At 45.4% G+C, this 13483-nt stretch overlaps 2 protein-coding genes across 38 annotated transcripts in view; both read right to left on the bottom strand.

Moving 5' to 3' along the window:
* LOC308465386 (immunoglobulin lambda-1 light chain-like) overlaps nt 1-13483 on the bottom strand; it is a 151460-nt gene that overhangs the window by 31865 nt on the left and 106112 nt on the right. The window lies entirely within an intron of this gene.
* The window catches only part of LOC308465380 (immunoglobulin lambda-1 light chain-like), a 157515-nt gene that overhangs the window by 61684 nt on the left and 82348 nt on the right, over nt 1-13483 (bottom strand). For 4 of the 34 annotated variants that reach the window (XM_080985325.1, XM_080985321.1, XM_080985329.1 and 1 more), the window contains exons 1-2: nt 11885-11983; nt 11396-11693 (exon numbers count right to left, since the gene is read on the bottom strand). The exons of the other annotated variants lie outside the window; for them this stretch is intronic. In XM_080985325.1, the coding sequence (XP_080841451.1) occupies nt 11396-11693; nt 11885-11930 (344 nt within the window). In that variant the 5' untranslated portion in view covers nt 11931-11983. Of the gene's footprint in view, nt 1-11395; nt 11694-11884; nt 11984-13483 lie in introns of those variants that run through there. 34 annotated transcript variants of the gene reach the window in all.

Here is a 13483-nt window from a genome sequence, read left to right as displayed (position 1 = left end):
TGATATATCATGCAAATATATCTGAACCCATTGGCTTTTATGTAGACATTATGAAGAACTGTGATGAAGCTCTCTCAGATGACCACAGAACAGGTTTTGCATGAAGGGCGTGACCTGTTGTACAAAAATAAGAGTCACATCTGCTCAGTTTTGCCTCTGGTACACACACACACACACACACACACACATCCCACTGGCAGACGGCCCCTGGAAAGTTCCCCTTGGAGGAAGGGGTGTGATTTGTGAAGAGTCATGATGTCAGGGACTGGCTAGATGAAGAAGAATGGTGGGAGGCTATAGCCGGGGAACACCTCAGGGAAGCATCAGAGTGGGAAGGCTCCAAGCCAGGAGAATGGTGGTGGGACACAGAACACAGGTCAGAGGAAGAAGGGTTGTGCCGATGGGTTGTGGAGAGTCCACTGTCTACCAGCTCCATCTGGTACACAGACTGAGACTCTACCTGCCCACAGACTGTCTCGCCAGAGTGGTGCATGCTCTGGTTATCTCCCGCTTGGACTACTGCCATGCGCTCTACGTGGGGCTACATTTGAAGGTGACCCAGAAACTACAATTAATCCAGAATGTGGCTGCTAGACTGGTGATTGGGAATGGTCGCCAAGATCATATAGCACCGGTCCTGAAAGACCTACATTGGCTCCCAGTACATTTTCAAGCACCATTCAAAGTGTTGGTGCTGACCTTTCAAGCCCAGTATACTTGAAGGAACGTCTCCACTCCCATCATTCAGCCTGGACACTGAGGTCCAGCGCCGAGGGCCTTCTGGTGGTTTCCTCACTGCAAGAAGTGAAACTACAGGGAATCAGGCAGAGGGCCTTCTCAGTAGTGGCGCCCGCCCTGTTAAACGCCCTCCCATCAGATATCAAGGAAACAAACAACTATCTGACTTTTAGAAAGCATCTGAAGGGAACTTTTAAATGTTTGATATTTTGTCGTCTTTTTAATATTTTGTTGGGAGCCGCCCAGAGTGGCTGGGGAAACCCAGCCAGATGGGCAGGGTATAAATTATAAATTGTTGTTGTTGTTACTATTTTGGTTTTCCTCTATGTACATAATAAAACAGTGCCATTCAGTTAGAAAAGAGTACTTGTAGCTCAAGCCTTATGCCCATTTTAATTGGTTATTTATTTTTCCCACAAGCTCTGCTTGTTCTACCAGTTTGTCAGAGAGGCGCCCTCTAAGTTCTTCCAGCATCTCAATATTCTGCCCTCCTCTTCCAGCAAAGCCCCCGCCCCTTGCCCTCCTGCCCTAACCATTTCAAGCTTGTCCCTGGCCAAGCTGTTCCTTTGAGGCTCAAACAAGTGATTGTGTGGTTCAGGTTTCCTGCTGCAGCGAGGAAGAGTGAAGCTTTTTTGTCTCAGTTCCCCATCAGATTGCACCACTGTGGAACTTGAAGCCACCGGTGTCCTCCCAAACGCAACAGTAATAAACGGCCTCATCTTCAGCCTGGAGGTTGGAGATAGTTAAATAGCCAGTGTTCCCAGAGACGGAGCCAGTGAACCGATCTGGGATCCCTTCTCCCCTGTCGCTGGTGCCGTAGAGCACAAAGCGAGGAGCTTCTCCAGGTTTCTGTTGATACCAGCGGAATGCACTCTTGCTGCTGCTACTTTTAGAGCAGGAGAGAATCAGGGTCTGGCCCAGAGTCCCAGATTCGGAGGCTGACTGAGTCAATGTGTGCTGTGAACTGACACCTTTGTAAAGAAAAGGGGGAAAAAACCCAACAACTATGCATCATTTTCTGTTTTCTCAAATTTCAGAAAAAGTATTAATTCTGTTTTAGTGATAAATAAAGAAGACAAATAGCATGGTCACCAGCCCCATATTCCCTCCACAACCAGACCTGAGCAGTAACTGAGAAACACGAATAAAACACACAGCTTTGCCATGGTGGAAATCAATTTGAGGCTGAGAGGAATAAAGGTTCTCTAATCTAGCGGCACCTTCCTCCCCCTCTCTTAAATCCCACATGAAATGAAGAAAGACTTCTCATGCAAATATATCAATGCCCATTGGCTTTGCTATGGGCAGGAAATGTGATGAACTTCTAACGAAATAATTTTGCATGCGTTAGGCAGTTTAAAAGAAGAATGGCATTTTGTTTAGGACGGGAGTGGGATCTTAGATCCAGAGGCTTAATGCGGCCCTCCAGCCTCTCTGCCTGGCCCTCGGGAACCTTCCAGACCTGACTAGAATATATAATTGTATGGTGAGAATGACCCTTGCTGCCCTGGCTGGAAATTCTCAAGGCAATCAAAAAATGCAATGTATCTCAAAGGATTAGGATCGTAGTGAAAATCTGGGCAATCTTTTTCTGCCACGTCTGAACTGTATGCTGCAACCTTTTGTTGCTTGTAAGTCTCACCTGTTGGGTATGCAAGTTCCATTCCTTGCCATATGAATGTACCAACACTCAGGAGAGACTATAGGCTTGTTCACACACGACACTGAACACAGGTACCAGCTGCCTCTAGGTAAAGGGACCCCTGAACATTAGGTCCAGTCGTGACCGACTCTGGGGTTGTGGTGCTCATCTCGCTTTACTGGCTGAGGGAGCCGGCATACAGCTTCCAGGTCATGTGGCCAGCATGACTAAGCCGTTTCTGGCGAACCAGAGCAGCACACGGAAACGCCGTTTACCTTCCCGCCGGAGCGGTACCTATTTATCTACCTACACTTTGATGTGCTTTCGAACTGCTAGGTTGGCAGGAGCAGGGACCGAGCAACGGGAGCTCACTCCGTTGCGGGGATTCGAACCGCCGACCTTCTGATCGGCAAGTCCTAGGCTCTGTGGTTTAACCCACAGCGCCACCCGTGTTCCTCAGCTGCCTCTAGACATCTACAAATGTTGGTGTGTATGCTTCTTGATTCATACAGCTCAACTATTGTGTGCAGACTTTAAACACAACTGAATGTTGCATGTGAATAACTGTAGAGGTGTCATTAATTGTTTTCAGTCAGGATGTTAGGATAGCTAAATGGGCAATGTTTCCAGAGGTAGAACCTATGAACTGATCTGGAATCTCTTCTCCCCTGGTGCTGGCATCGTAAAGCCAAGAGCAGGGATATTCTCCAGTTCTCTGTTGATACCAATGAAAGTGAAGTCCTCAGTCCTCAGTGCAGTTGCATACAAGATCTGCAACAGCCCCAGGATCCTCTTCCAGTAGACCTACAAAATCTGTCCTCCTGCCCTAACTTTGAGCCTGTCAGTGGTGAGGAGGAAGGGCTGTCACTTTTGGCCTCAGTGAAGTTCCTGGGTGATTCAAGTTTCCTACTCTAGGGAGGAATAGCAAAGGTTGTCTCAGTTCCCCATCAGACTGTATCACTGTGGAACTTGGTAGTACCAGTGTGCTCCCAGGCACCACAGTAATAAACTGCCTCATCTTCAATCTGGATGTTGGAGATGGTTAAATAGCCAGTGTTCCCAGAGACAGAACCAGTGAACTGATCTGGGATCCCTTCTCCCCTGTCGCTGGTATGATAGAACATGAAGCGAGGAGCCTGCCCAGCTTTCTGTTGATACCAGTGAAAGTTGGCCCAGCTTCCACCGCTACTTTTAGAACAGGAGAGTTTAATTGCTTGGCCCAGGGAGACAGACTCGGAGGCTGCCTGAGTCAACGTTTGCTGTGAAAGGACTCCTTTGCAAGGAGGAGGAAAATGATAAACACATGAATCATTTTCTGTATTTTCAAATATCATGGAAGTCGGCTTGGGGGGGCATGATAAATACACATGAGAAATAGTTTTGCTGTAGGCTCATTAGCCCACCTGAACCGTACCTGAGCAGTAAGCGAGAAAGCTGAAGAGAACAAGGATCCAGGCCATGATGGAAGTCAAAAGGAGGATGAGCCTCAGATGGGGGGGGGGGGGAATCTGTGTCTAATCTAGCTGCACATGTCCCCTCCTCTTTTGAATACCCCAGGAGCCGAGGAATAATTTGTCACACAAATATGTCAACACCCGTCGGCTTTTCTGGAGACATTATGAAGAAATGTGATGAAGTTCTGAAAAATTACCCTGGAACAGATTTAGCATGAAGGGGACCATTTAAAAGAAGAGATAAGGCTCCATGTTTTGTCTGGGTTCTTTCCCAGGGCCACACTTTCAGAATAAAAAATTGCTCATGGCACCCTGATTTTTTTTAATTGAAAAGAAATACATTGGAAACCAAACAGAAACAAGTCTTAGTGGTGCTTGATTTATAAAAAAGAGCACAACTGCTTTATAATATGCTCATGGGACATTCAGGAAATATAAGACAGTGCAGCTACATAAGAACATGAATCATCCACAAAATAGAAATGAGCTTCTTATATATGTGTCAGGGGTTCAGGAGCAGAGGCAAGGGCAAGGGAGGAAACAGAGAGCGAGGGAGAGGAGGCAGAAGAAAAGATGAGTGATGACGACGACCCGAGATCTCCGAGTCTTTCCAGTGAATCAGAAGATTCACAGAAAGGAGCACCAGTGGCCAGGGCAAGGGGGGAGCCTAGGGGGACACCCCAGGAAGATAGAGCCAGAGGGGACTCAGAGGGGAGCAGTTGGAAATCAGGACCAGCGTCACCGCCAGAGAGCAGGGAAGAGGAAGGGCGCCAGGGATCAAGCGCTGGCAGCTCACAACAGGGGGGAGGGCACGAGTCAGGAGTGGCCACACCTCCATCGGGGAGCGAAGAAACGGTCAGACGGAAGGTGGAAGGTTGGGCGCGCATGCCAAGTTCAAATGCACAGGAAGGTGGCGCAGTAGGCAGCCCGGAGAGGGAGCCAGGTCCTAAAGCCCGCCGAAAGGAGGGAGAAGAGTCAGGGGGGTCAGCGTCAGCGTCAGAGGAATCCCGGAAGGAAGAGACCCCGGGGGGCAGAGGGACCCAGAGAAGAACAGTCAGGCGGAAAAGGTGGAGCAAGGCTAGGATATTAAGTTGGTGTACAAGGGGCGGAGACTCAGATGGAGCTTCGCCGATCTAACCATGAGACGTAGAGTTGCACGCAGCAGCTTGAGAATGGAAACTGTAACTCAATAAAGACTTTTATTTAATGATCGCTGGCTAGCGTGATCCTCTGTGAGCTAGGATCTGGAAGCAGCTCTGACAATATGTATCTTAAGTTTGTATATTGTGTGAGCTTCCATTTGCTGCATGATCTCATTTATATTAGGTCTGCTTTGAGACAAACAGACTCTCACCTCCTCATGAACATAAAGAAGCCTTTATCTTTTATGTTTTTTCAGATTTGTCAGAGTTGAGAATCCCCATCACAACAATATGTCATGGAGAACTGTAGAAGAATAGCCAACGGTTTTGGAGATAGGCATGGATACTGTTTCTGGTTGTTGTTGTTTTGTTTGTGCGCACACACAATACTATACTACCCTGAAATGTTTAGTAGGCTATTAACATATACATAAGTACTCCAATTTATATAAGAATGTATGGAATGTATGGAATAAGAATGTATGGGAATATTGTATATTGCATTTTTGCATATATATATATATATATATATATATATATATATATGACGCGGGTGGCGCTGTGGGTTAAACCACAGAGCCTAGGACTTGCCGATCAGAAGGTCAGCAGTTCGAATCCCCACAGTGCAAGTAGATAAATAGGTACCGCTCCAGTGGGAAGGTAAACAGTGTTTCCTTGCGCTGCTCTGGTTTGCTGGCCACATGACCCGGAAGCTGTAGGCCGGCTCCCTCAGCCGATAAAGTGAGATGAACACCGCAACCCCAGAGTCAGCTATGACTGGACCTAATGGTCAGGGGTTCATATATATATATATATATATATATATATATATATATATATATTCTATTTTATATCTGTTGTTCTTTTTTTCTCTCCCCCTCATCTTCTTTTATTTCTGTATCACTTTATTTCTTTTAATTGAAATACTTCACACACACACACACACACACACACACACAAACATGATTCTCCCAGTGGTGATGATAATGCCTCTTGCTTCCCTGGCTGGAGGATGGAGTGAAGAAAAACCCCTGGGGTTTCCATGGGTGCCATGTGGCCTGTTGAACAGAGTTACGAGTCATAACCGCCTCCTTTTGCTCTGGCGGGCTCACTACAGGCACATGGTCCTGTGACGTTGCCCACAAGAGAATGTGGCCCTTGGGCTAAGGAAGATTCTCTACCCGTGGTCTACTTCCTCTAGACCATGGGTAGGCAAACTAAGGCCCTGGGGCCGGATCCGGCCCAATCGCCTTCTCAATCCGGCCCGTGGACAGTCCAGGAATCAGTGTGTTTTTACATGAGTAGAATGTGTCCTTTTATTTAAAATGCATCTCTGGGTTATTTGTGGGGCATAGGAATTCATTCATTTTTTTTCTTTCCAAAATATAGTCTGGCCCCCCACAAGGTCTGAGGGACAGTGGACCGGCCCCCTGCTGAAAAAGTTTCCTGATCCTCAAACTGGGTCAGAAGTGTTGTCTGGAATTGCAACAGGAGCAAGAAGGGTTTTTTTGTGTTTTTGGGGTTAGCCTACCTCCCAACCATAATGGACTCATATGTCCTCAATGCCAGCTTCACTTCTGGGTGGATTTAGGGGGCACACTCCACAGAAAAACCCACAGTTATACTATAAAAAAGCAAAAGCAGTACTAACACCAGCTTCTGCACCTAAACTCAGACACGTATTTGCGGAGGGAATGTTCTTTCACATGTGGTGGACTTGTAAAAGAGTATTGGGAAAAGATCCATAATGAATGTGGAGGAAAAGTACTTTCCTCCACCCCACCTCCAAACCAGAGTCCAGAGAATTATCTGTTGGGGATAATTCAGACTGAAATTCCCAGGTGCCAAAAAAGGTTATTTATATATGCTACTACTGTGACCCCAAAATGGAAAAACAAGTGAGGTCCCAACCAAAGAAAATGGCAACTTAAGCTGACAGAATAAAGTGGTACCTCGGGTTAAATACTTAATTTGTTCCGGAGGTCCGTTCTTAACCTGAAACTGTTCTTAACATGAAGCACCACTTTAGCTAATGGGGCCTCCTGCTGCTGCCGTGCCGCTGGAGCACAATTTCTGTTCTCATCCTGAAGCAAAGTTCTTAACCTGAAGTATTATTTCTGGGTTAGCGGAGTCTGTAACCTGAAGCGTATGTAACCTGAGGTACCACTGTATGCACAACTTGCAGACTTAGAATAGGAGAACAAGAAGAACATACATTTAGAGAAGATTGGAAAAAGTTTGTTGAATATGTGGGAAATAATTGTGAACAGCTGAATATTTTATTCAGGTTGGCACCCCTGAGGAGAATGCAATATAGCCAGGAGGTTGGAAATTGCAAATAAACAGTGTTCTCACAGGAGGGATGAGTGAGGCGGTTTGTGGTCCCTTTCCCTCTGTTCTTGGCCTTCCTGATTTCTGATTCTTCTAGTGATTTTAGCCATCTCAGCATAATCCATCAACTTGATCTGTCATTCTTCTCTGGTATAAGCCAGCTCCTGAGCGATCCGTTTGATTTCTGTGCCTGAATGAGTAGGAAAGACGGGGCAGTTGGCGGTGGAAACTTGAGCAGATATGTCCTTCCTGAGCATGTCCTCCTTCATTTGCTTCACAGCTGCAGGTGGTGCATGGGCTTTCTGTGACTGGTAAATTCTATGAGATATGGGGAAGTTGGTCCATCTTACAGGCCAAAAGTAGACAGCCAACATTCTACAGACAGTGGTACCTCAGGTTAAGTACTTTATTCATTCCGGAGGTCCGTTCTTAACCTGAAACTGTTCTTAACCTGAAGCACCTCTTTAGCTAATGGGGCCTCACGCCGCCGCCGTGTGATTTCTGTTCTCATCCTGAAGCAAAGTTCTTAACCCGAGGTACTATTTCTGGGTTAGCGGTGTCTGTAACCTGAAGTGTATGTAACCTGAGGTACCACTGTACAAGATTTGAGAAAATGTGTGTAGGGTGGTGGGGAGGACAAAGCCCCACCCTTTAATCAGAGCTGAATTCAGACATGCAAGTTCTGTCAGGGTCTACGTCAGGTGCAAATGTGAATTCACATAGCCGCAAGTGAAGTTGAGCAAAGAATTTCCAGGAGTCCAGTTGCAGCAGCAGCAGCCTCCTTGAGACTTTTTCAGGTCGACCATTTTGTATCCGATAGCTTGTGAAGGTTGGATTTGCATGAACTGCAAAACCTCATTTAAACGGTGGTGTCAGAGACTGGACTGAAGAGGAGGAGGAGTGTCCCCTCCGCGCCTTCTCCTGTAACTGCCTCCTTTTGCCCAATGATTTTGCCTGGCCTGAACATATCCCTGAATGTTGATGATGCTTAATTATAATAATAATAATAGGGACGCAGGTGTCTCTGTGGGTTAAACCACAGAGCCTAGGACTTGCTGATCAGAAGGTTGGCGGTTCAAATCCCCATGACAGGGTGAGCTCCCGTTGCTCGGTCCCTGCTCCTGCCAACCTAGCAGTTCGAAAGCACGTCAAAGTGCAAGTAGATAAATAGGTACTGCTCTGGCGGGAAGGTAAACGGCGTTTCCGTGCGCTGCTCTGGTTCGCCAGAAGCGGCTTAGTCATGATGGCCACATGACCCGGAAGCTGTACGCTGGTTCCCTCGGCCAATAAAGCAAGATGAGCGCTGCAACCCCAGAGTCGGCCACGACTGAACCTAATGGTCAGGGGTCCCTTTACCTTTAATAATAATAATATGAAAACGTATTTAAGCACTCCTTGTTGAAGGAAGCCAACCCGCCACCCTCCTTTCTCAGATTCAGGGACTCACAACAAAGGTGGGAATTAAGAAATAAAATCAGCTCCTGAACTCTGAAGCTTTGTCCAGGTTGCAATGGAAATTTTTCTCCATTGCAAACTGTGATTACAGGGGGGGAGGGGGAGAGTGCCTCATCAGCACTGCTCCTCATGCAAATGTCTCCTAAGCGAGTCGTCAGGCATAAGAACAGCCAGTTGTGTCTAAGACAGCCAGTTGTGTCTGCCTTGGTGTTGAAACCCTTTTATTTATGGGAATCTGCCTTATAGCAGCTCCAACTATTTCTTCATTTAAGGCAATTCCAGCTTGCCATTATTTTCAGGTGAGATTCAGTCATGTACCAGCAAATTGAGGCTGCACAATTCAGGTTGATTTCAAGGTGTTGTGCAGGAAGCCAGCTCCTCCTCAAGCGAGTAGTCAGGCATAAGAAAAAACATTCTGACGCTTTGCTTCACCCCAACAGTTCAGTTTTTGTAACAATTTTCCGTTTCGTAATATAATTCACTATTATTTTAAAAACGGGTAGGTGGCCCAACATTGTCCCCTGGAGGTTGAAGCCAGAACAGTAGACACCACAAAACGCCTGCATCACATTTCAAAGCAAAATACTGAAATCACAATCTAGTCAGTCTTAGTTACAGGGAGGTAGCCGTGTTGGTCTGTCGTAGTCGAAACAAAATAAAAAAATTCCTTCCAGTAGCACCTTAGAGACCAACTGAGTTTGTTACTGGTATAAGCTTTCGTGTGCATGAAGAATCTGAAGAAGTGTGGATGCTCACAAAAGCTCATACCAATAACAAACTCAGTTGGTCTCTAAGGTGCTACTGAAAGGAATTTTTTAAATTTTGTTTAGTCAATCTTATGCATTCACATTCCCCTTGCTTTCCCCACCAGGAAGAAAGGGTGTGTTCAACTTTGGTTGTGTGAAGTTGTGCTTGAAAACAACATTCATGGGAGGTCCTGCTTTGTATTGTTGTGGAAGGATCATAGTTTATTGGCAGTGAACACACACATGTATATTGTAAATGTGTGAATCTGTTTATTCTTCTACATAGTTCATACTCATTTTGATACAGCTATGCGGTGTCGCACATATCAGTTTAGATGCTAATTCCTTTTGGAAACCTGGAATATATATTTTGTATAATGTTACACATATAACAATGTATATAATAATACATTGGCTCCCCATCTGTGGGATGCTCTCCCCAGGGAAGTTTGCCTGGCGCCTTCATTACACACCTTTTGGCGCCGGGCAGAAACGTTCCTTTTTTACCAGGCCTTTGGTTGATCTGATTTACTTCCTATGCCCTTTTAAAATGTGGGGTTTTTTTGTGGGGGAGGGGAGCTATTGGGTGGTTGCTATTTCTTTTATTATGTATTTTGTGGTTTTATATCTTGATTTTATTCTGTGAACCTCCCAGAGACCCCTAGGTATAGGGCGGTATATAAATTTAATAAATAATAATAATAATAACCTCACAATGGTAACAAGCTGCTCAATAATAGATCAAACGACTTGAGAGATGATAGGATCTTCCACTATGGTGGCATTTAAGCGATGGACGGGAAGCTACCTGTCAGATATGCTGAGGTTTGCAAGATTCCGGCATTCAGCAGTTAGATGAACTCCAACGTCCCATCCAGAAGGTACTCAAAAATGATAAATTTTGCCAGTACAGTGGTACCTCGGGTTAATAACTTAATTCGTTCCGGAGGTTCGTTCTTAACCTGAAACTGTTCTTAACCTGAGGTACCACTTTAGCTAATGGGGCCTCCCACTGCTGCCACGCCGCCACCGTGCGATTTCTGTTCTTATCCTGAAGCAAAGTTCTTAACCCAAGGTACTATTTCTGGGTTAGCGGAGTCTGTAACCTGAAGCGTCTGTAACCCAAGGTACTACTGTATTATACACCCCGATCATTCATGGCCTGTTGGCGGTTCCCTAAATAAAACCAAAAGGACACAAAGACAATAGATCAGGCTTCCTCAAACAAGGCCCTCCAGATGTTTTAAGACTACAATTCCCATTATCCCTGACCACTGCTAGCTAGGGATCGTGGGAGTTGTAGGCCAAAAACATCTGGAGGGCCGAGTTTGCGGAAGTCTGCAATAGATAGTACTGAAAACTATCAAAGCAGTCAAAACCCAGACAACAGCAGAAAGCCAGTAAATAGCATTAAAAACCAACAAGGGGGATCATAGGAGCCAACTCCTAGGGGCTGAAGTCCCTTTGCCCTCCCTCCAATAAAATGTTTGATGGGGCTGCCTCTCTCCCCCCCCCCAGTTGATGGGCATTGCCATTCAAATGGTGCTGTGTGGGTCGTGTCCTGTGATCAGCGTTGTGGGGAAGGGCTTACTTGTCTCTCCCCCCTAAGAATATTTTATTCAGGTTGACACCCCTGAGGAGAATACAATTTAGCCAGGAGGTTGGAAATTGCAAATAAACAGTGTTCTCAGAAGTGGAAGTTCTTGGCCTTCCTGATTTCTGATTCTTCCGGTCATTTTAACGATTTCAGCACGATCCATCAACTTGACCTGTCATTCTTCTCTGGTATAAGTCAGCTCCTGAGCGATCCTTGTTTGAAAACTCTAGGGGAAGTGTGAGAGAGAGTTTTTTGTATCAGTTCCCCATTAGCTTGTACCACCGTGGAACACATTACTGCCTGTCACCCAGTCAGCACAGTAATAAACCGCCTCGTCTTCAGCCTGGACATTGGAGATGGTTAAATAGTAAGTGTTCCCAGAGACAGAGGGAGTGAACCGATCAGGGATCCCATCTCCCCGGGTGCTGGTAGCATAGAACACGAAACGGGGAGCCTGTCCACCTTTCTGTTGATGCCAGCTATAAGCATGCAAGCTGCCACTACTTCTAGAGCAGGAGAGTTTGACAGTTTGACCCGGGAGCACAGACTCAGAGGCAGGCTGGATCAATGTTGTCTGTGATGTGACACCTTTGCAAAAAGAAAAATCAAATACAAGCACATGAATCATTTCCAGTGTTCTCAAATATTAGGAAAGACTATAGCTTTCTTGCTGGTACATGCATCATTTTCTGTGCCCTCAATTTTTGGAAGATTTTTATCTTCTCATGAAAAGTAACAGAAGTCAAGTCAAATAATACATTAGGTCTCCACAAACATACCTGAACAGTAAGTGAGACATGTGACGAGAACAAGGATCCAGGCCATGGTGAATGTCAAAAGGAGGGTGGATCCCACAAACAGATCTCTAATCCTGTGGCACCTCCCTACCACCCTCTTAAATCACCTGGGAAATGAGGCACGAGCAATTATGCAAATACCTCGACACCCGTTGGCCTTGCTAGAAAGAATATGAGGAAATACAGGGAACATCCAGCAGATGACCACAGAACAGATTTAGCATGAAGGGGGTGTTTTCACAGAAGATTGAAGCTTCTATGTATTGCTTAGGTCATGATTGGGGAGCTGTAGAACCAGGGGCTGAATATGGCCTCCCAAAATTATTATTATTATTATTATTATTATTATTATTATTATTATTACCCACCCATCTGGCTGGGCTGCCCCAGCCACTCTGGGCGGCTAACAGTTTACATAAAGACATATGAAAATGTCAAACATAAATTTTCCATTGCAGGGCTGCCTTCAGATATCTTCTGATAGTTGTGTAGTTCTTTATCTCTTTGACATCTGATGGGAGGGCATTCCAGAGGCAGGGTGCCACTGTCAAGAAGGCCCTCTGCCTGGTTCCCTGTAACCTCACTTCTCACAGTGAGGGAACCAGCAGAAGACCCTCGGAGGAAGACCTCAGTGTCTGGGCTGAGCAATGGAAGGTGGAGAAGCTCCTTCAGATATTTCCTTTTGTGGCTCTCAGGACGTGCTCAGAACATGTTCTCTTCAGGCCACATGCCTCACTTTCATGGTGCTGTGGCCCCCAATGATTTTGCCTGGCTTGAACATATCCCTGAATGTTGATGATGCTTAATAATAATAATAATAATAATAATATGCAAACGTATTTAAGCACTCCTTGTTGAAAGAAGCCAACCCGCCACCCTCCTTTCTCAGATTCAGGGACTCACAACAAAGGTGGAAATTAAGAAATAAAATCAGCTCCCGAACTCTGAAGCTTTGTCCAGGTTGCAATGGAAACTTCTCTCCATTGCAAACTATGATTACGGGGTGGGGGGGGGGATGGAGTGGCTCATCAGCACTGCTCCTCATGCAAATGTCTCCTAAGCGAGTCGTCAGGCATAAGAAAAAACATTCTGACGCTTCGCTTCACCCCAACAGTTCAGTTTTTGTAACAATTTTCCGTTTTGTAATATAATTCACTTTTAAAAAAAACAACGGGTAGGTGGCCCAACATTGTCCCCTGGAGGTTAAAGCCAGAACAGTAGACACCACAAAACGCCTGCATCACATTTCAAAGCAAAATACTGAAATCACAATCTAGTCAGTCTTAGTTACAGGTAGGTAGCCGTGTTGGTCTGCCATAGTCAAAACAAAATAAAAAAATTCCTTCCAGTAGCACCTTAGAGACCAACTGAGTTTCTTATTGGTATGAGCTTTCGTGTGCATGAAGAATCTGAAGAAGTGTGGATTTCCAAGGTATGACTGTATTTTTTATTATTATTGTTTTGAGAAAACGCAAGCCGAAAACTAACCCACTAATCCAAGATGAAATGATTATTTAATTAAGGATTTTCTTCATAGCTGTAATTTCAGCAGTGCTCTTCTAAGGTTGAATTTGAATTTAT

The sequence above is a fragment of the Podarcis pityusensis genome (genome assembly GCF_964106645.2).
Source record: "Podarcis pityusensis genome assembly, chromosome: 16".
NCBI classification, from domain to species: Eukaryota; Metazoa; Chordata; class Lepidosauria; order Squamata; family Lacertidae; genus Podarcis; species Podarcis pityusensis.
Note: the sequence above shows the minus strand (reverse complement) of the source record. Positions and strands in the feature narration are given on the sequence as shown.